Source organism: Sander vitreus, chromosome 2 (assembly GCF_031162955.1).
Source record: "Sander vitreus isolate 19-12246 chromosome 2, sanVit1, whole genome shotgun sequence".
Taxonomy (NCBI): domain Eukaryota; kingdom Metazoa; phylum Chordata; class Actinopteri; order Perciformes; family Percidae; genus Sander; species Sander vitreus.
Window position 1 is genome coordinate 37,492,180 of NC_135856.1, and position 24,086 is coordinate 37,516,265.

The 24,086-nt window shown below is 39.9% G+C and overlaps 1 protein-coding gene across 1 annotated transcript; it reads left to right on the top strand.

The window, feature by feature from the left end:
* Positions 1 to 867: 867 nt before the first annotated feature.
* On the top strand, positions 868 to 24,086 carry p2rx3b (purinergic receptor P2X, ligand-gated ion channel, 3b). Its single transcript, XM_078270380.1, has 12 exons — positions 868 to 1,454; positions 6,348 to 6,483; positions 6,573 to 6,644; positions 9,309 to 9,378; positions 10,754 to 10,847; positions 14,171 to 14,248; positions 14,345 to 14,486; positions 16,190 to 16,326; positions 18,902 to 18,995; positions 22,126 to 22,191; positions 22,522 to 22,599; positions 23,522 to 24,086. Exons 1-12 carry the CDS (start codon positions 1,306 to 1,308, stop codon positions 23,645 to 23,647), a joined length of 1,242 nt encoding a protein of 413 aa, XP_078126506.1. The 5' UTR covers positions 868 to 1,305; the 3' UTR covers positions 23,648 to 24,086.

Sequence of the window (24,086 nt, forward strand, 5' to 3'; positions counted from 1 at the left end):
ATGCATCAGTATGTTAGCAATGTAACAGTACATCCAGCTAACAGCTGGATTCAGCTGGGTTCACCAAAATTGGGCCTTAGCCGTTGGCTAATTAATTCATTTTACTTTGAGCATGCTTACACTCCTGCCTACTTTTTTTTTATTTTTTTATATAAAGTCAATATAGTGAAATACATTATTTACTGAACACATGTATATGTGACAAAGGCAATTTATTATTTTGGTGGATTTTTTCATCAACCAGTCTAATTTCAGTTACTGAGAATTAATGCCCACCCTTTGACCAATCAGAATTGGTAATTCACCCAAGCTGTTGTATAATCCTATTATAACCCATATACACACACACACACACACACACACACACACACACACACACACACACACACACACACACACACACGCATGCCAATGTATGCTATCACACAGCCAATAAACAAAATGATTCATACCGACCACCATCAAATGGACTTTCATTCTCTACCTTCACTGAGTCCAAGGCTGAGTGTCCATGTCGTTGTTTTCTCAGCACCAGCAGTTTTTTTTTTTTAAATTGTTCCCAATGAGTAAGACTTGAGTGCTTCTAGTTAAAAATCGCTGAACTTTTCACAATGGTATCTTCATTGTCGCTCATTTTCAGGGAACCAATGAATTGCATAGCAAAAAAGCTCATTTTAATACCTTTAGACGCATTTTAGACGATTTTGTCCTACATTTAGTCAACACTCAACAGTTCCTGTTGTTTTTTTCCCCCCTTGACTGTGAACCCAGAATGCTTAACCACTTAGTGCATGGTGCGATGAACAGAAAGAGGGAGGGGTGTAAATAACCGAGGGGGTGAAACACAGAGTCAGAGATAAACAAGAAAGAGGAAAGAAGAAAGAGATAGGCGGAGTGGGTAAAGAGAGAGATACAGACAGACGAGAAAGAGAAAGCTGTCTACTTGTTGGCCAGTTGGTCAACATAATACATGAAGTTACAGGAAGAGAGCATGGACTGAAGACTGGTGTCACTGAGCAACAGGGATTTCTTTACAGCTCTGCCTTTTCCGTGAGGAAGAGATACAGTTCTTGGCTATCTGGATACTGCTCTCAGTGTTGGACTTGAAATATCGATTTCTTTCTTTTTCCAACACTAAATAATAATGACGACGTCAGCAGCATTTGTGGACTGAAATCTATAATTGCGGCACGCACACTAACAGCTGCATTCAGCTGAGTTCAGTTTCAGCCTTTATATTCACAATCCATACATTTTCTTTATATTCCTTTAAATCTTACCAAATACACAAATACATATTGTTTTATGTTTACTCAGACACATACTGCTACGATGTGGTCTTGTATAAAAGACTTCTTGACCTATGAAACTACCAAGTCAGTGGTAGTGAAGAGCTGGACCATCGGCATCATCAACCGTGTCGTCCAACTCCTCATCATTACTTACTTCATTGGGTGAGTATTTCCCTTCATTCTGGTGTATTTTAGGATTATGCAGTATTTACTTTGGTCTGGTTGAATGAAACAACAGCAGCTGCCAGTTACAGAAATTTTATTTTTTATATTTTCATATTTCATGCAATGTATAAGGCATTGGTTAATGGATTAGGCATTGGTTATTATATTGCACCTGCCCTGATTAATTGACACTTGTTACTATTTACGAGAAACTAATGTTGAAAAAAATGATGAATGTCGTTGGTCAACCAGTCATTGGTGGGGTTTTTAGGTTAGGTCTAGTGAATCATTCAAATTATTATCAAATTAGGATTCATATAAATAAATTGAAGTTCAGGTTGGCATATATACATGCAACTTCTCCTGTTCTATAGATATGCAAACGTGTATAAATCTTGCCATCTGTCAAATATCCTTTAGAGTCTCTGACTGTACGTGTTACATTTAAGCACAACATGTAATCTTTGTCCACAACACGTGTGTTTTCTTTTGTTTTCTTTTGGCAATTTGTACTTTTTTGATATAAGTAGTGATATTTGTGATTTGGTACCGCCATTACACACGCACACGAACACAAAGATTAAACAACGGTTACCTTCCACTTATGGTTTTATATTAAATAACCTGGTACATTTAATTGCAAACACATATCGAAAGCCATCAGCTGTAGTTGTACTGATTTATTAAATCCCATGGTTAGTTTTCTATCAGATTTCGTGGAGCTATCTTGTGGAATGAAAAAAAGAATGTACATTTAATTGGATTCCTCTGTGTCATTGTCTGTTTACAAAAAGAGATTTAGAAATGCCCTACTGTCAAAAAGATTTTTTGTTCTATTTTTAAATATAATTCTACACATATTCTATATTAAACATTTGAACACTAATATTTATAATATAATAATATATTATTATTATTATTAATACTATATTATTATTATTATTCTTTATTTTTTTTATTTTACCTTTTGTATGTCCTTCTGAACGGTGCTCCTTTTTCCAGTTATCGTCTCAAACACGCCCCATATTAGATCAACGGTTTGTTACTGTTGAGAACTTTACTTTGCTCTCAGCTAGGGCTAAAAAATGAATTGGTAAAAGATCAGGATTTCTATTCAGTCCTGTACACAATGTCATTTCTGAAGGACAATAATTCCGCCATACTTGCTCTGGAGAGTTGCATATTTAGAAGGAGTGCTCACATTTTGCATCTGCTGCCCATATATGCACTAAGACTGACAAGACTCTTCCTGAACCTACCACTTTGCTAACATTCAACAAATCAAATTAGCGACAAAGCAATGTGTGAGGTCAGACTGGGTCGCTGCAGAGAGTGTCCACTCTTTGTTGAGGCCAACACAAGCCTAGCCTGTAGCTTTTTTTTAAGGTGCACCAGCATTAACATTACTGTAGATAAATGTATGTTAGCTCTACCAGAGATATTATTCTACGTAGAATGACTTTGGCTCCACTCAGTCCAGAAAGAGCACTCTGTGTAGCTTGACAGCACAAGAGCTTAGAAGCTATAGCCTAAAACGGTCTCACTTTATTTTACAGTACGTTAATATGACATAATAAGACTTTGTATCAAATTAGACCAAGCTAGAAATAATGTGGCGTTAACTAGACAGTAAATGAACAGTTATAACCTAATTAGACACCATACACCGAAATTATGCTGTAATGAGTTCATTAATAAGACGTAATAAGCTCTACTTTGTATCAAATTAAAAGTAAACTACCGTGATCTTTGTTAGACAGAAAACAAACACAGTTATACCCTGATGACACCATACAGCTAAATAATGCTGTAATTAAAAACTGCTTATATTGCCATATTAAACCCCAAATATACTAACTTAGTCACAGTTATACCAAATTACACTCTAATTAGAAACCTTATATCGGGCATAGCCTTTTAGTGTCATTTGTTGCTTATTAGAAGAAAGCTACCGTTAGGTATTTAATATGTATACATGCCTCATCGATGCTCTACTCCCATACCACTTAAAGTGGCCATATTATGGCATGTCACTATCCGACCTCAGTAACGTGAAAGCTGCCAGGACATTGTATCTTTATTTCCCAGTTACATCCTTATTAATGGGTAATTAGCGTCATATTAGACCAGAACAGTACTGTAATCTAAAGTGAGATCCAACGTTATTTTTCACTGAATGATCTTATTCGACTTTATTAGAAGGTCATTTGAAACAAATTACAACAAAACCATACAGTGATCTAAAGTGGGATCCATCCTTGTTTCTCTCTGTCAGATCTTGTTAGATCTTATTAGACTTTTTAAAAAGGTAATTAGTGACGCATTACAACAAAAATGGCCAATTAGTGCACAGATTTCCATATATTTGTACACAGGTAAAATAAACATACGTGGTATTTTCACAAATGTATTTAATTATTTATTTACTGATTGACTGACTGTGTATGGCCTGTTGGAACTGAAGCAGTGTGAGCCCTTTTAAACAAAGAGAATCTCCTCAGATATGTGACCTCCTAGACAAAGGAAGGCCACATGTCCCACATGAGACCTGAAGCACCCTTTTAATAATAATAATAATAATAATAATAATAATAATAAGTCCATGCTAATGTCCTGTACATGTCTTTCTGTCTTTAGTTGTCTGTATCTGTCTAGTCCATGTTAATGTCCTGTACATGTCTTTCTGTCTTTAGTTGTCTGTATCTGTCTAGTCCATGCTAATGTCCTGTACATGTCTTTCTGTCTTTAGTTGTCTGTATCTGTCCAGTCCATGCTAATGTCCTGTACATGTTTTTCTGTCTTTAGTTGTCTGTATCTGTCTAGTCCATGTTAATGTCCTGTACATGTCTTTCTGTCTTTAGTTGTCTGTATCTGTCTAGTCCATGTTAATGTCCTGTACATGTCTTTCTGTCTTTAGTTGTCTGTATCTGTCTAACCCATGCTAATGTCCTGTACATGTCTTTCCGTCTTTAGTTGTCTGTATCTGTCTCAGCCCATGCTAATGTCCTGTACATGTCTTTCTGTCTTTAGTTGTCTGTATCTGTCTAGCCCATGCTAATGTCCTGTACATGTCTTTCTGTCTTTAGTTGTCTGTATCTGTCTAGCCCATGCTAATGTCCTGTACATGTCTTTCTGTCTTTAGTTGTCTGTATCTGTCTAGCCCATGCTAATGTCCTATACATGTGTTTCTGTCTTTAGTTGTCTGTATCTGTCTAGCCCATGCTCATGTCCTGTACATGTGTTTCTGTCCTCATGTGTTTTAACTGTGTCCTATGTTCTATGTTTCTGCAGAACAGGAACTTGCTGCAAACCAGTTTTTAAACTGAGTCAGGCCTGTTTATATTGTAACTTATTGTTACTTTAAAAATGTTCCTGTATAATAAACGAAAAATGAAATGAAAAAAGAGCATTTCACTTGTATGTGTGTGAGTATGGAGTTTTATTCCTATCTTTATTCAAGAACGCGTTCTTTCAATTTGAGAGCATTTCTCATTGATTTCACATTTAGATTTTGTAATAATTTCCCTAAAAACCTTGCTCTCACAATCAAATAGCCACTGCTCGAGCTTGGATTTGCTGGACTTCTGCTCAAACGTTACGCTTGGACTCAGATATGTTGTTGCTTGGACAGATTTCCTGCTCTCAGCTTTGGCCCTTCTCCTCGCACTCAGGAAGCAAATCTTCTCTCGGATTTCTCCTGCGCTCTCGGATTTTTTGTGTTACAACCCTGTCAAAATCCCCCAACCAATAGAATGCCAGGTGTAGTGTTGACCAATGAAATGATCCCTGCCCCGTTAAGGGTGCATTAGCTTTAAGTTAGAACATCCCTTGTGGTTGGCTACTCTGTAACCAGGTTTATTTACCCCCGCCTTTCAGTGCTTTATGATAAGTATATATGTCAACAATGTGCACAGGATGCTCAACACACTTTCACCTGCACCAGCCAGCAAACGGGAGAAAGGTTTAAAGTCAAGTTACATTCACAATCATGAGGTTGAGTTTTCTTTTTGCCCAGCATGTTTTGCCGTCTACGTGTATGGCTTAGCTACCCATGTGATCTCGTCATCATCTTCTCCTCTCTCTCTCTCTCTCGCTCTTTTCCTCACACACACACACACACACACACACACACACACACACACACACACACACACACACACACATTTATAAATATTATATATACTATTAAATTAATCAATATCTGTATTTTTAAGAGAACGCCATTTTTGAGACTGTATTCACAGTTCAGTTATTGGCCCCTGATTCCAGGGTGGTGCCCTGTTCGATTATTTAATACACATATTCTTCATTAATCATCAATATTGATCAAATATCTTTGCTAATTGCTAATAATTGAGTCTGTACCGTCCTAATTCCCAACAGGCCTATTGCAGTTCTCCTGTGTCTGGTGTTTCACAGCGGGACACTGGGCTATCTGTCGTTTGCCTGTGAGTGTTTGTAGCCTATTCCTCCGATTCCACACTGTGCAGCCCATAGAGAAGATGCACTGGAGACCTCCGCCGGCCGAGCAGGCTTCTTCCAGTTTAGCGCTCCGCTTTCTTGAATGGGGAATAAATGATTTAATCGTGGGGCTCTTCTAGACTTTCCAAATTATATCGGACCGAATGGATCAAATTCTGATAGTAACGAGTAATTTTGCAGGGGGTTGTGACACTCAACACTGACACTGGTTGGGTTGGTTAGGTTAGGTTTAGGCAAGAGGAGTGGGATTGGTTATGGTTAGGTTAAGAAGCAATACACTAGACCTTTTCTGTTCTTGGTCAGAACAAGTGCACAGGCCTAACGTTTCAGTTTTAGCTCAATGTGTTATTTGTGTGTGTGTGTGTGTGTGTGTGTGTGTGTGTGTGTGTGTGTGTGTGTGTGCTTCAGGTGGGTGTTTGTCAATGAGAAGGCCTACCAGGTGAGAGACACGGCTATTGAATCCTCAGTGATGACCAAGGTCAAAGGTTTTGGAATCTACAATGACAAGGTGATGGATGTTGCAGACTACGTCACTCCTACACAGGTATGGACGGATAGTTGGATGAATGGACAGATGGATGGATGAGTGCTAGTAAGATACAGTGATGGTGATGTGCTATGTGTTTTCCACAGGGAGCTTCAGTCTTCTGCATCATCACCAAAATGATCACTACAGAGAACCAAGTCCAAGGATACTGTCCCGAGGTCAGCTACTCTCACTACCATTTCTGCAATACTACCTTTATTAGTGCCTCACCTTTATTAATATTTCTACCATCATTACAACTGGTTCATCAGCATTAAGATGCATTCTGAAAAAAATATAGCCATAAGTGGCGATTCACGATAGCAAACAAAAAGAGTAAAGGGGACAATGGGCATCCCTGGCGTGTTGATCTAGATAATTTAAAGGGCTTTAAAGTTTGATTGTTTGTTATCATTTGTGCTGTTGGATCCATGTATAATAATTCAATCCATTTAAGAAATCTTTTTAGAGTATTAAAAAGGTATCTCCATTCCACCCTGTCAAAGGCCTTTTCGGCATCTAATGACAGGATTGCGTGGTGACGCGTTATGTTTAGCATACAAAATATTTAACAATCAGTGAATATTATGAAAGGCTTGTCTGCATATATATTTTTCTAATCGCCTCGCCAGTGCCTTACACAGTATTTTTGTATCACATGACAGTAGGGATATAGGACGATAGGGAGATTTGCCTGGCTTCAACAGCAAGGAGATAACAGCTGATCTCAAGGATGGAGGCAGTGTTCCTTTACCATAAGATTCATTAAACATTTTGAGAAGATGTGGTAGCAGTTTACTTGAAAACCTTTTATGCATTTCTATTGGTAGGCATCAGCCCCCGGTGCCTTTTCATTATTCATTGTTTAAAGCCTTTTAGCCGGTTTTAGCCTCATCAGGTAAAGTTGCAAATTGGAGTTGGTCTAAAAATCTTCTTTTCCTGAGTCATTTCATATTCAGATTCATAGATTCATCTTTGTAGTAATTTGTGCATTTCTTTCAACATTGTCGATGGCAGTTCTCCCGTCTTCTAGTGTAATGGAGTTAATTGCTCTATTTGTCTGTATCTTTTTTACTCTCCATGCTAAAAGCTTTCCCGGTTTTTCACCGTGGTCGCAATATGATTGTTTTAACCATACCAGATTGGAGGCAATTTAATACAAGTTATCTCGTTGTATGGCGATTTCAGGTAGAGAAGCTCTTGTTGTTTTTACGGTATGTCACTGTGGTGTAATTCTCGTTTTAGATCTCTAACTTTCTTTAGTGTTCAATAGTGTTCAGCCTTTCAAAATATAATTCTGATGTTTAGTATACTGATTATCTCTCCCCTTATATGCGCCCTTCCCATTTTGTTGAGGCACTGGTTTGGTTAGTGTTAAAGGACAAATATTCATCTATTTTCCCATCTAGAAATTCCACAAACTCTGGGTACCGGAGCCATTTAGATTGGAAACTAAATCTAGGTGGGGAAAAAATCTTATTCAGTACTTGCACTATTAATGAAATTGGTGCATGGTCTGACAATAAAATACCATCATACCAACACTTATCAATATTTGGTAGTAAATCTTTAGAAATTAAAAAGTAATCTATTCTAAGGTACGTCTTATATGTATTTGAAAAGCATGAATACTCATTTTTATTGGGATTAAGATCTCGCCAAATTTCAGTCAAATTCAAATCATTCATACATTTTTGAATAATCTTTCTTGTTTGTTGGTGTGAAGTGTCACTGCCAGTAGAGCGGTCTTGTAAAGGGTCTGGTACACAATTAAAATACCCGCCAATAATAAAATGTCCAGGGTAGGATGCTGGGGTGAAAAATAGGTTCTGGAAAAAATCTGGATCGTCATTGTTCGGACCATATAAGCATAGTAAATTGATCTGAAGAGATACTATGGAGCCGTTTAGTATAATGTACCTCCCTGATGGATGGATGTATTTGTTTATCAGCTGGAACGGGACAGATTTATGAATTAAGATGACCCCCTGAGTTTCCTGCATGAAAATTATATTTGATTTCATCTGCGTCATCCTACCAAGCACTTGTTTCGTCCTCTTGTATTCCAGCTAGACATTTTTAACTCTGAACTATTAAACATAAGTCTACGCAATTATTGAAACTATGTGCTGGGTCAATGTATTCCATAGGTTGTATAGACCCTTTGCACGTGACGTCACGCTCCACTCGCGCGAATTATGAACGCCATGACGGACAGCGGAAGAGCTATGTTGTAGACGGACGGCAAGCTAAACGCGTACGTTTTCGTTTCGTGTTTGTGTTCTCACATTCACAATCTGCAGAGTAATCCTCACCAACACAAGCATGTGTATGTATTGCCTTTCTGTTTTAAATGAGTGATAAATAAAATGATCCTCAACCAGCTAGCTGCTGTGCTAACCAGCTGTTCCTGCTAACAGGTCCAACCCGATGATGACCCACATAACTAGCTAACATCGGTTATTCACTGACCTAGCTACATATCCAAAAAAGAAAGCCGTTCCCTTGATCATTTAACTTAACACACATACAAAAAATATCGGAAACTAGCTTAAAAAAGGCCAAAAAAATGAGTTAAATGCGGGTCTGCGGAGCTCCTTCACCTTGAACAGCCGAAAAAGGAGCAAACTTATGAACTAAGTTTCTGTGAGCTGTAAATTTAGACACTGAGCAACATTGGCATTCAATGCGAGTCATTTTCTGCTGGCCTAATGGATGCAGATTTACTCTCTGTTAGCTCTGTTTTTGGTCTTTGATGATTCTCAGCGGATTTGTCCCTACAACGCCCCGTTTAACACGTGTGTGTGTGTGTGTGTGGGTGTGTGTGGGTGTGTGTTACCCAGAGTGAGAAGAAGTTTATTTGTACCCACGACAGTAACTGCACAAGGCACCTTAACAAGCCAGGAGGTTATGGTGAGATCTTCTCTCTGTTTCTTTTTCTTCTCTTATTATATCAGTATTTGATGAATTTGTTTTCATGATTATTACTATTATTATTAGGGCTGTCAGCGTTAAGGCGTTAATCGCGATGCGATTAAGGGCCGACGCAATGCGATTAATGTTTTTTAATCGCATTAATCGCATGCCGGCATGGGATTCATTTATTTTACACTTCACTCGGCTTTGCGTCGTGCCTAACGGCTACTATTTTGACCCTTTGGCGCTGCCGTACTTCTTCACAACACATCTTCTGCTGCAGAACGCAGGCAGGCTGCCAGAAACACTTCTGAATGGCGCTTTTCTTTTAAAAAAACTCCCGGACGGCTCAGTAGACAAGTCAAAACCATATGCACATTGTGTAAAGCCGAATTAAAATATCACCGAAGCACGTCAAGCTTGAGCTACCACCTACGAGCTAAGCATATTAACATGACGCAGTTTGATGCTAGCGGGCTCAGGCAAAGCAGTATTTTGGAGAGTGCTACTCCCCGACCTGTGGATGAAACCAAATCCAAAAAAATGACTACAGCTCTTGCAAAAGGGGTGGCAACTAACTGCAGACCTGTCAGCATCGTAGAGGACTCGGGTCTTAAAGACGTACTACGGTTGGCATGTTCTGACCTGTCTTATACACTGCCATCAAGGGGGACAGTAGTTTCACCATACACAGCCTGTATGACACGGAGAAAGCAGCTAAACTGGAACTGCTGCCAAGTGCAAACACACATTAACCGGGGGATCACTGGACGTCAGTGAGTAATCACAATTATTTAGGAGTTACTAAACACTATATTGACTCTGGCTGGACTTTGCACTTGTTTGCCTTAACGTGGTTGTTAGTGTTACATCTCAGTCAATTGTTCTCAATCCTTGTTAAAAATGTAAAGGTTAAATGTCCTGCTGTGGCATCCGGTTTTTGGACCATTTTGTTTGTACTGTATAAGCAAAGTGTTAGTGTTACATCTCAGTTAGGTTAGGGACTTGGAGGAATTGTGCAATAATGACAGATTCACACATTTGTTTACAGTAAATAAATAAAAGTTCATCAAGTAACTTTCTTTGCGTTCATTTGATTCCCAATCAAAATCCACTGGTAAGAACTGCTTTCGATTGTTAATATGTACTTAAAAAACAGTTCTGAAATGCGAAATAATAGAATTTTAATTGTGATAAAACATGCGATTAATCGCACTTAACTATAGAACTTCAGCGATTAATCGCGATTCAAAATTTTTAATCGTTTGACAGCCCTAATTATTATATGTATTGCATATTTGTTGAATCAGTTAGAACCTACATTTTTGGGGGGTTTTGCAGTTTGCATATAAGCTTTTCTTTTCCTGCTCAGGAATTCTGACAGGGAAATGTGTTCCTTTTAACACCACTGTCAAGAGGTGTGAGATAAGAGGATGGTGTCCTGCCGAGATCGACACCATCAAAACGTAAGATGATACTGTGCATGTGATAGAGAGCTTTTTACAAGGCTTCACAGAGCTTTTAACAAGGCTTCACTGTCAGTGTTCTCTATCGTATCGAGACTATCTCTCCACCGTTACATATTCCATATGTACAGGGATGATCCCCCTGAGGTCAGGTACGTGAATACTTCTTTAAGACATGCTAGTTCCTATAAAGCACCTGTGCTGGTGTGGAATCACTGATTGTTTGATCTCCACCTGAGGAGTATGGTTACGTGTGTGCAGACAATCTCATAGAGAAAAACAGAAAGTGTGGGTTGCAACGGTGAATTTGCTTACCTGTTGAGTTAGGAGCCTATCTGTGAGCAGCCTCCGTGGATTGTTGTTCCCGTGTTGCAAACAAAGTAGCCTACGTGACAACAGTTTTGACTGTCTTTGGGAGTCCAGTTGCAGCGGTTGCTTGTCCCTTTACCGGCGTATTGCTTGTGACCTGACGCGCCATGTGTGCTGAGGATGATGCCGCTTTGCCAGTTCCAGCCGCATTCTCAGGTTGACTGGTGGCTCTGCCTTCACCTCATGGGATGGAGGACATCCAGATAGTTCCCCTCACCCTCCTCTACTTGAGACCTGTGCACCGGATTATGGTTGGTCTTGTAGAGGCACGGATCCTTCTGCTGGTGGCTGACTTTGAAGCATAGCAAAGAAGTGCGCTGCAACCAGTGGTTCATCACCAGCTGGTCTCCACAGATGTGGGGTGCTGTCCACAAAGGCCGCGGGGTCAGCGGCCGTTGGTACAGCCTCTAGGTGACTCAACATATCTCTGCCCTGGAGCTATATCTGTTCACCTAGCACTCCGCCAGATTTTGCCCTGAACTGAGAGGTCATCGTCTTTGTCAAGATCGACAGCACAGTGGTGGCAGCCAATGTGCAAACTGGCAACCAGGCTGTATCTGTGGGCACATCCCCTCTTCTGCTCGCTCATAGCAGTGCATATGCCGGGCTGCTAACTCAGCAGCAGACATCGTGTTGTGAGGGGGACCGCACACATGGGAGTGGAGGCTCCACCCTTGGGTGTGTCTTCAGCTAGGGACAAGAGGACAGACAGTGTCTACTCTTCTTCTCCCTAGGAATGTCAGTCCGCGCCTGGGTTGGGACGCTCCGGCATGAAAGTAAAGGAAGGTGCCCTGGTGGCTCATCTGGTTGAACATGCACCCCATGTACTAAAGCTTAGTCCCTGCCGCAGCGGCTCAGGTTTGATTCCTATGCTGCCACCTATGGCCTCAGGGTCTGCTTTATGCCTCTCCTCCTTCCGCCTCTCCTTCTTCCGCTCTCTTCCAGCCTCGTCTCTGAGAAATCAGGCTGACGGAGTGTGGCCTCCTGTCGTTTCTGCTGACCCAGCTGGAGGCGGGAAAGTTGGTTCCAACCCTGCAAGGAATTTTGGCAGTGGTCTAGGCAGTGTGTGTTTGTGCTTCCACACTGCATGCACATGACTGCTCCCTGAGTTCCTGGTTTCTCAGAGGCTTCCTAAGGCCATAAGTCCAGTCATTTAGTCTCTCTTTGGGCTTGACCATGGTCCTTGGAGCATTTCTGCATCCTTCCTGATCTGAAGTTGCTCTCCCTTCACACTGGGTTACTCTGGCATACCTTTGCCTGAAGAGTAAGCAAGCTCCATGACCTGCCTGTTCAAAAATAGCAGTTAAGACTGCAGGTTCTTGAAGGATGGGGACGGTTTATCCTTTACCCTGATCCAAGCATTCCTGAGAGAGGTTTCATCAGGGTTCCTTTCACTCTCCTGTCCTGAAGAGGCTTGGATGGTAGAGTGGTGGAATACATCAAGCGCACATGGGCCCTTAGGAAGACTGTCCAGTGGTTCATTCTGCTTCCGGTCATCTGGGCGTACCTCCAGCTGTAGGCCGCTTGGAGACGGTTCCAATCAAACTATCAGTGATTCCACGCCAGCACAGGTGCTTTATAGGAAATAGCATAGGGCGTGGCCGGGCAAGCCAGTGTGTCTTAAAGAAGTATCCACGTACCTGACCTCAGGGGATCATCCCCGTACATATGGAATATGTAATGGTGGAGAGATATTCTCTGCACTCAGAGAACCAAGGTTACAACGTAACCGAGCATTCTGTACTGCTATGCTAATAAACATGAAGAGAGAACAGGGTTATCCTGATAGCAAAGTCATGATGTGCAGTTACATTCAGACATTCATTATGTTGGGGTAGTGCACTCTTTAAAGGGTATCTAACCTCTAGTCATATGTACTGTATCTATGCAGATAGTTAGGGTATCATTTGTCCAGCTTTTGAGATATCTGAGGTTTCTGCCTCCACCCCAGTACAGTGGAGGTGAACAGAAGTGTGTCCATTGGTACACACTGAGCCTTGTCACACCATGATAGTCAAAGAGAAAATGTTGTTTGTGAGGCTTGTGAAAATAATAAGGGATGCACTGAATCCAGATTTTTGGGGTTCGGCCGAATACCGAAACTGAATACCAAATCCTCCTCCCATCCTCAGACCATTAACACAGTAAACAACGTCCACAGCCTCTAAAATAGTTAAATGTAACAATTTAATGTTGAATTCACATGCTCTTTTCACATCGTAGGAAAGCACATTGCTATCGCCAGCTGAGTGACAATTTTCACTAACCAGTGTATGATGAAGGCATGTTGGGGGGGTGAAATTAGAAAGCTAACGTTGGTTAACGAGCAGCAGCCGGCCGTTCAGCTTCCACTGCTTTCGTACGGAGACTCATTTGCCAAGAAAAAGGCTGACAGCCTGGGAGAGGTTGACACTGGTTAACACAAGTTTTTAGCTGTGACTGTCCTTCCTTTGCCGTACCTGAAGTTGCTGCATTCTGGCTGCTGTCTGTAGATTCCTTCATGCTCAGCTCGTATTCTTCCAGATGTTTCATACCAGATGTTGTAACAGCGGTGATGTTCTGTATTGTTTAGGGTCCTCGCCACCATGAGACAAATCAGCATTGCAAATTAAACATGTAGCTGGACTTGAATGGCCTTCTTTTGACTGAAAGTACTGACAAACAACACATTTTCTGCTCACCAGTTCCATTTTCACTTTCTCTCAGCCTGCTGCATTGAACGCTCCACCTACGTAAACACCTTCCCGTAATCAACGGCGCCGTCATTACGTCGACCAGCGTAGCGCAAGCATAGGGTTCGGTTTGGTGGAAAAAAATTCTGAATACTTGAATCCGAAGCCAAATCCTGGATTCGGTGCATCCCTAAAAATAATGTTTACTGTTTAAAAACTGTTGTTTGTATGTCTATCTGTATTTTCTCTTCTTCTATGTTCCTCCCTTCACCTCTCTTTCAGTACACCAATGATGGAAGTGGAGAATTTCACCATTTTCATTAAGAATAGCATCCGCTTTCCAACCTTCAACTACACCAAGTATGACCATTATGATTTTAAATATGATGATGATAATGACGATGATGACACTGAGGTATGACATGTTCATATGATGATATGTCTGTATGTGTGCAGAGGTAACTTCCCTACTACCATCTCTGAAGAGTACATAAAAAAATGTAAATTTGACATGGTCAACAACACCTACTGCCCTATCTTCAGAGTGGGAGACGTGGTCCGCTACGCACAGCAGAACTTCACTAAACTGGCAGACAAGGTAGAGTCAAGAGATGTTTTCACAGTTAAGTCAGAGTCAAGGCAGATGATTTTCTGGTCTCTCAGTGCTGATCATTACAATTACAGCATTTTCATTGATTTTCCCTTCAAACAGTGTTTTTTTTTTAATGATTTAGTAATTAAAAGCTAGCATTCCTGTCCATAGGCTAGACCAGTGGTTCTCAAACTTTTTTAAATAATGTACCCCTTTTGAATTGTTTCTTTAAGCCAAGTACCCCCTAACCAGCGCTAATCATTTTTGGTAGAAAAAAAAGTCTATATAAAGAGGAACAGTACAGCGCTGTCAGCGATAGATTTACTGAACAACAGCCTTGTAACTGAAAAAAACATTTAAATGCTGATGAGAAAAGGAGACAAATACTGTAAAAAAAGACAAAACCTTGGAAAAAGATGGTAGAAAGAAGGAAAGGAAGTAAGGCAAGAATAGGTCGAAAATAGTATCAAAAACTTCAAAAACAGTGATATAACTTCGAAAAAAGCGAGAAACTTGTAAAAAGTAGAAGGAAGGAGGCAAGATTAGGTCCAAAGAAGGCGACACAAATGTCACATTTTGGTAGGAAAAAAAAAAAAAGTCTACATAAAGAGGAACAATGTTCTGGACAACAGCCTTGTAACTATTAAACATTTTGTTAAATATCTCACGTACCCCCTGCAGTCCTCCAACGTACCCCTAGGGGGACACGTACCCCCATTTGAGAAACACTGGGCTAGACAATACATTGAACCACTGGTCCAATACTGGTAGATTCAACCACATGCAGCTGATCAAATCAAATTGATTGCACAGATTACACCCTCAAAACAAACTAAATAGTCTAATTTCACCCAGGAGGACGGGGTTTGTGTCCCGTTTAAAAAAAAAAAAATGAACTGCAATTTTTTTTTTTACTAAGCGGAACGTCACATTCTGCATCACATGCGTAACTGAAAGTAACATAACAGATGTACTGATTTTAACACAATCTTTTTCTAAACCTTACTAAGTAGTGTTGGTGCCTAAACATAACCAAACTGCGACCAGTTCACAATGTGTTTCATGAAGTGACTGTTATGTTCTCTGGTTTAGATATGTGGATGGATGTCGTATTAGAGGGTAGGAATAAACAACCTATATCATGGTATGGCGTGTTGTGTTATGTGTATTGCATGTACCTTTGATGTACTTTGTAAAAGCCAAAAACTAATTTCTACTGAGGTGGACAAGTCAATCAAATAATAAGTAAAGTAACAATAAATAAACACAAATTCTTAAATCAGATGAATAATACAACTGTCTGTAACATTATCCAATGTAACCGAGACAAATTCTGGTTGAAAGTACAGCTTGCATTATATATTTTTTGAGCCTCCCTCCAAAAGGCAGAAAACAACATAATCCTAATTTAAGTGTGATTTCTTTGGCATATGTTGTCAAACAGGTTCGTAATGTATGTCTGGGGATGTGATCTAAAAAGTGTTAAAAAAGGTGACTTTAGTTGTGCGTGAGGCAATATATGAACCCTGGTTTGCTGTGGGTTAAGAATGACTTTCTCCTTCATACAAACAAAATGTTACGTGTAACCCCAACACAGGCAGCACATTGTTTCTTCCATATTAGGCAGTGTAGATTAGTTGTATATAAATGAAATCCCTAGGAGACACACACTCATCCACGCGTCTCTCTTATTTTGAAAATTCTGTCAGGGAGGAGTGATCGGAATAAAGATCGGCTGGATATGTGATCTGGACAAGTCAGATGACCAGTGTAACCCCTCGTACTCATTCACCCGACTCGATGCCATGTCACAGAAGAGCGATGTCTCACCGGGCTACAATTTCAGGTATTAAACTACATGTTTTTTTTTGTTTTTTTACATCTAGAGAACTCAACTAGCGAGCTCAACAGCTACTGGACAGATTGCCATGAAATTCATTAGATATATTTACGGTCCACAGGGGATGATTGTAATTATTATTATATTATTATTTTAGTGCCACCATGCCCTTTCCTCTGGCAACAAAATGAGACAAGAACTTCCACTTTTACACAACAGAAAAGACCTTCTTTGAGCTTTCCTCTAGTGCTAAAGTTACTTTGTATATAAGATATCAACAACACATGGTCATATGTATTAGTTTGCTGTGGATATTTATGGCTCCCAAGACCAAAGTCATCATTTTGTGTTGATTTTTTGGCGACCCCTCAGGACAAAAGCGGTAGTGTTTTCATCTGGATCAGCGGGGACCGGCAGAGCAGAGAGGTGAAGCTATGCTCCTGGCCGGGGGGGGGAGCTGCTCCTGGCGCAGAGCTCTCCACCTCCAGCCAGAGCTCCGACTGCAGGTCGATCCATGGTTTCAACTGAGGGACCCCTAGCCACAGAAAATTACATAGGCCTATTGTATGTTTAAATTGGGACTTTTTTACAACCAGTTAAAACGCCTTGTAGTAACTTTTACTTACGGTCTTAAACATTTTATATTGACGAATTCTGCAGCAAAACCTTAAAGGAACATGCCAACCTATTGGGACGCCAACATGTTCCTATTTACATGTTGTGATTTGTAGAGTCACAGCGTGTACAAATAACAAGGTCACATGACACACAGCTATCTTCTAACCGTATATAAACTGGGAACTACACTCATCTAAAGGATTATTAGGAACACCATACTAATACCGTGTTTGACCCTATCCTATCAGTATGGGCCAACATTTCTAAAGAATGCTTCCAGCACCTTGTTGAATCAATGACACAAAGAATTGAGGCAGTTCTGAAGGCGAAAGGGATCCCCCACACCATTACACCACCACCACCAGCCTGCCTTTATTTTACGTTGAAAAAGCTCAGTAAAACTGCAACCCACCATTGAATCAAAATAAAACGTTCCTCTTATTTGTGAAATAAGCATGTGACCCGTTTCATTGGAATCGAAAGGAAGAATCGCAATTGGAATCAGAATTGTTAAAATCCAAACGATGCCCAACCCTAGTTGTAACCAGTGGTTATTTGAGTCAACGTTGATCTTCTACCAGCTGGAATCAGTCGGCCCATTCTCCTCTGACCTCTAGCATCAACAAGGCATTTTCGCCCCCCAGGACTGCTGCATACTGGATGTTTTTCCTTTTTCAGACCATTCCTTGTAAACCCTAGAAATGGTTGTGGGTGAAAATCCCAGTAACTGAGCAGATTGTGAAATACTCGTTGTTGGTACCCGTCTGGCACCAACAACCATGCCACGCTCAAAGTTGCTTAGATCACCTTTCTTTCCCATTCTAACATTCCGTTTGGAGTTCAGGAGATTATCTAGACCTGGACCACCCCCCTAAATGCATTGAAGCAGCTGCCATGTGATTGGTTGATTAGATAATTACATTAACGAGAAATCTTACAGGTGTTCCTAATAATCCTTTAGTGTATAGTCTCAGAAAGGCGAAGCACTGTTACTCTCTGCTCCTCACCACGGGGCTTCTCAGGTGCTGCAAGCAAATCCCTCCGCCCAAGTAGCAGAAGTAGCAGTGCTTCACCTTCTGAGAATATAGTTCCCAGTTTGTATACGGATAGAAGATGGCTGTGTGTCATGTGACCTTGTTATTTGTACACGCTGTGACTCTACAAATCACAACATGTAAATAGGAAACTGTTGGCATTATTTTGTCACTTATTGGGAGCAGTAGGCTAGTTGGAGCCGGTTACCTCCAGGAACTGTGCTAAGCTAGGCTAGATGGAGCCGAGTTACCTCCAGGATCTGTGCTAAGCTAGGCTAGATGGAGCTGAGTCTACCTCCAGGATCTGTGACTAAGCTGAGGCTAGATGGGCCGGTTACCTCCAGGAACTGTGCTAAGCTGTGCGTCAGACAACACGCATGAGATGAGAAGGGTATGTCTGGACTTATCTAACTCTGGGGGATACGGGGAATAAGACAAAGTCCCAATGAGTCGGTGTGTTCCTTTAATCAAGTAATCAATCAGACTACATAATTTCCAATATATCAGTAACTGATCATTTTGGCTAGTCCAGATCTGAGCTAATAAAATAAAATAATAATAAATAAAATAAAAGGACAATATCAGACCTTTGCATCTGTAATCAAACATCTGCAATATCTGCTAGCTTTTCATACGGGTCTTTGAATGTGGTGTGAACTACTAAACCATTTAGTTAAAAAGGCTAAAATAACCCTTAATGTTCGACACCTTCATTTATTGTTTTTGTTCATTTTTGTGAACATTTTGTATCAGTTTGTTAAAGCTTTTACCGTTGTGGTTACTTGCTCTCTTGACCTTTGCAAAGTGCTTTTATCTATGCTTTTAAATGTGACATATACTGTAAATAATCATTTATGGTTATGATTTTTTTTCTGTTATACCAAGAAAATGCATCTCAGTTACACACTTAAAACTGTTTTCTTTAACAGGTTTGCCAAATACTATAAGATGGAGAATGGGACGGACTACCGCACTCTGGTCAAAGCCTATGCTATTAGGTTTGATGTTCTGGTCAATGGAAATGTGAGTATATCTTAGTGTGTGTCAACCTTTGTGTGAACACTATCCATTATGAATAATGACAAAGAGATATGTATCTGTATGTAGTCGTTTTGACAGCTCAACATGGAAGCATCTTGTTCCTTTTTATAGAGTACTAAAATATATATATTATGGCACTGGTTGCTTAGGTTTCTATGCATAATACTTCTACAGTGTGGCCATAGTGTTTGGGACGTGAGACACTGAAAGGGTTATTATCTTTAACATAATTGCTGGTTAGATAAAGTAGTTATGATCAGTGAAAGTTGATTATCAGTCGTCAACATTTTTATAAGGGAATTAAATGAACAGAAAAAGTCATTTCTTGTACTACTACATGTATAAAGGCAAGTAATAATAATAATTATTTTAAGTTTATATGTTTAGCACTTATTAAAACAAGCATTACAAAGTGCTTTACAATGAACACAGAAAACACAACAACAATAACCAGGTAAACATTAGGAAAAAAGTGGAACAAACTTAAAGCCAATGGATGATTACATTGTAACCCGTTCTGAACGTCAAGAATAAAGAATAAAAAATCGAATGATTAAGTTAAGAATAAGATAAGAAAGCCTTTCGATAAAGATATGTCTTCAAAAGTGATTTAAAAGAAGATGCTGATGTAGCAAGCAGACGTTCACCAGGGAGGTCGTTCCATAGTCCAGGAACCCAGCAATACTTCCTGATTTCTTACAGTGCAGGTGCTTTTGCTGCTTGCTCTTGCCTCTGCTTGCATTTTTCTGCTGATATTCTAGCTTTTCCTCCGTGAGACGCTATTAGCAGCAGCTCCTGGATACTTACAAACCACTGGACTATACCTTTTTTGTAAATTTTTTGCTATCGCTATATTTCAACATTTTTAGGATCTCCTCAGTACTGCGTGGCCTGCCAATAGCACAAGCCTGTACTGCTGTGACTGAAAATGTGGTACTTAGCATACCGTAACTTAGGGTTACCCCTTTTATCCAACTTCATTCCACTCATTAGTTTTACATTTATTTTTTGCATTCATGGTCAACAGACCTCATTTACATGAATTATACCTCATTTCTAAGTAAAATGAGGATATATATATATATATATATATATATATATATATATATATATATATATATATATATATATATATACACGATTAGTTGTTTTGGATTGTAACAGACTGGTATATTCAATTAAATTTTATTTATAGTATCAAATCATAACAGGAGTTATCTCAGGACACTTTACAGATAGAGTAGGTCTAGACCACACTCTATAATTTACAAAGACACAACAATTCCAGTAATTCCCCCAAGAGCAAGTATTTAGTGGGACAGTGGCGAGACCCAGGCTCTTGGTAGGCATGTGTGTGTGTGTGTGTGTGTGTGTGTGTGTGTGTGTGTGTGTGTGTGTGTGTCTTTCTGTCTGTCTGTCTGTCTGTCTGTCTGTGTATGTGTGTGTTTATGTGTGTGTGTGTGTGTGTGTGTGTGTGTGTGTGTGTGTGTGTGTGTGTGTGTGTGTGTGTGTGTGTGTGTGTGTGTGTGTGTGTGTGTCATACATACTTGTAAATATGCACGTGTGTCCTGTGTTTTTATCTTCTGTAAAGCTCAATAGTGCCCTGTTGCTCTACCAGGTCAAAATTCGCCCGGGAAGACCATAACTGCTATAAAATTGAATAAAACACCCAAAATCTTATGAAAGTTGTGAATATTAATTTACTTGCGAAGAGCATGGAAGGGAACAATGCATGTTATCTTTGGTTAATTTGGTTGAAAGAGTGTTAGATGCCTTTTTACTGGCTGGTGTAAGATTAGAGTAACTAGTCAATAACTGCCACACATAGGCTATTAATAGATGGATATAGATTTCATGTGATTTTAAAATTATTAAATAATTAAAAACTTTATATAACCCTAAATAGCTAACTTTAGTCTAATCTGACAAGCTACAGGCAAACAATGTTTTCATAAAGTGCCTCGTTCTACTGGCAGTTATTACAGCTCTCATACTTTTATTTTGACACGTTAATGTTACTTCCTGTCCAGAGCGCATTGGTTTTAGTAGACTTTTGACTTAACACGTAAGACCAAAATAACATTATAAACGAGACCTGTGTTCCATCAGATTTTCAATGATTATGCACATTATAAAAATGAGCCCGTATTCTCGCTCTTGGGTTAAAACGGAAACATGAATAACAAAAAAAACAACAGTTGAAAAACGAGCAGTTTTCCAGTTAATTTTTAATTTGTATGGACATTGGAAAAACGAGAAAACGGAGCTGATAGTTTTGTTTTTCCATCGACCCGTTTTTTCGTTTTTGGTTTAAAACCAAAAACGGATTATAATTTAGTACCCTGACCGTTATCGAGGGGCAAAGTATTCACATGTTTCTTTGAACTGAAAGATGAATTTAAAAGTTTCTTCATTGACCATCATTTTCACCTCTCTGAATATGCATATTTTTACCCGCCTGAATGAGATCAAATTGAGGCTATGATAAAGAAGTTGAAGCTCTGGATAGACTGCATGAACAACAACAAAACAGAGGGTGTGCCAGTATAAGCTGATCTCAGCCCATTTGGAGTTCAGGGGGTCTCAAAGTGGACTTCCCGTCCCTTAGTTTCTTTCCCATTATTGAAGCTTAAAGTCCAGTTTGAGTGAGATCAGGAAACAAACAATGACAGTTGCTCGATGCAGTTACGCGAGCATGGTGTATGCCATATGTTAGGTCATCGGAGAGCATTTGCGTGCCAGTTCTGTTTAAGTGGAGCCCGCTCCGAATAAATACCTCTGGTCCCAAAAGACATTCAAATTGTCTATAAAGCCCATGCTGTGGTAGTCACAGACAGAGGAGAGGCAGGTGTTGAGGCCGAGCAGTCTGCTGAAACACCCCATTCCACGGCCACAGGTGCAGGTTGGCCCGGCGATGAAAACACTGCAGTGGGAATGTTTTACAGTGTTAAAAAATTTTTGGTAATTCAGACTGCTGTTTTGGAATGTCGCTAGTACCTACATGCATGATTCTATCAGGCTCTGGGTGGGATTTTATTATGTAAGGACATTTCAGCAGTGACACACAGGAGACTGAAACATGCTGAGATAAAGTACTATTTTTCCTTTATAGGCAGGGAAGTTTAACATGATCCCTACACTCATCAACATGGTGGCAGCCTTCACGTCAGTGGGAGTGGTGAGTTTTACTGGTATACTTGACACAATCAGTGTAAAAGCTCATTATACACCAGGCGTTTTTCTCTCAGAACTGATAAATGGAGCCAAACCTTCCTTTAATTTCTGATTTAAGTTACAATTTGACCTTTCGTCGTACTTGAATACATTACAAAATTGGATCAACAATGTTCTCTCATTACTGAAGCATAACTGTGAACTGTGAACATGAATAGTGAGCTTTGAGGAAATGTGGGACTGCTGTTGGGCTGAGTCTTTAAATTTCATCTGTCATACTCTTGCTTTGTTGAGTGCTTTATAAATAAAGGTTATTAATACTATTATTATGTAGGGCACGGTGTTGTGTGACATCATACTGCTGAACTTCCTGAAAGGGGCGGAGCAGTACAAGGCCAAGAAATTTGAAGAGGTAAAATACTCTTACTCTAAACTGTAACAACACATTCTCACTCCCATCGCGTAAGCTACGGACGCTTGATCAGGTGCCTTTGGCCTTGTTATTGACGCTAAAAGTTTCTTTTAGCTTCATATCTAAACACGTCAACAAAACGTGCTTGGTCGGGAAAACTGGCTGCACTTTTGACGCAGTTAGGTTAAGGAAAAGATCGTGGGTGGGCGTATAAAAGGTACGTTTCTGTTACACGCAGGACAAGAACGGGACAGTTGGATTTAAGTAGAGAAGAAAGCGACAGTTGGGTTTTAGGAAACTTGACATGCGGGACACGCATTAGATAATATAGAAAATATGGCAGAAGATGAAGCAGAAAGGTATTTTGGGGGCATTTCTAGAAACCCAATAGCTTACCTCTGGTCGTTTAAGAGGCAAAGCGTGAAAGTGGACAATTTTTCCTTCATTTTCTACTCTATAAAATTCATTGCTGTATCCAGGGGCAATACTGAAGTGTCCTCCTTTGCATCACTTCTTAGTTTGAGGTCCTTTATTCTCCATTAAGTCAGTTGTTGTCAGAGCTGTCACTAGTTAGCTGGTTAGCTCATGAAAACTAATATAGAACTTCAGAACTGGTTCTAAACAAGAATAAAATGGCATTACACCTGTTTGAAATATGTAATTTAGATTACTTATTATTTTAATCCAGTATCACCGACATAGACCTATACTATTTCCATCTTGTAAATTATGCTAACTATATCCAGTGTTTCATTTCCACTTTAAGCTTCTGGATAAGGTGAAGGGTGGTAAATGTAATGTAAGGCGTATGCATAGTCAAGACATGAAAATCACCAAAACTGAAGGATTTGACGGATGACAATATGTGTGGTAATATACTAAAGAGCAACATGTCTCCCTATCTCTCTCTCATATACTGTAGGTGTCGGACAGCCCGCTGGATTCCCACAACAATGGGTTGTACCGCTCCCAGCTGTCACTCAGACATAGCGAGGCCATCATGAGGTCCAGTGACTCAGGGGCATTTTCTATTGAACATTACAGCTAAAAGGACAGAAGCAACAGCCAATGATCAGGGAGCAGTGGATTGAGAAAGACAAATGTGGGTTGGGTTTCTCTAAAAATGTTTTATCAATTATAGGCATTCAGGGCATTCAAGGTATTCAGAACCCTCTTTATATAATACTCAACGTTACCAATATGTCTAAAGAACCTCGAATTGTTGCCATATTCGTAAGTGTTTCAAAACCACTACATACAGTATGTCAAACAATATATTCTTAAGTCTTTGCATGGTGACACTTCTGGCATGTGACATTGGCTCAGGATTTTTTGAGCAAAAAGGAAACCTTTGTGTTTAAAAAAGGAATACAGCCAGAAAATGATTTCATATTTGAGCTCTATTTGCTTGTTTTGCTGTAATGCACCACAACTACATTATTAAGGCTTTGTGACATAAAACAGGAATAAAAGGCAGCTGACATGAA

Coding starts and splice junctions, on each gene's coding strand:
- p2rx3b (XM_078270380.1), top strand. CDS start 1,306: ATGTTTACTCAGACACATACTGCTACGATGTGGTCTTGTATAAAAGAC. Junction 16,327..18,901: donor TCACCGGGCTACAATTTCAG/GTATTAAACTAC, acceptor TTTCTTTAACAG/GTTTGCCAAATACTATAAGA. Junction 22,192..22,521: donor CCTTCACGTCAGTGGGAGTG/GTGAGTTTTACT, acceptor ATTATTATGTAG/GGCACGGTGTTGTGTGACAT.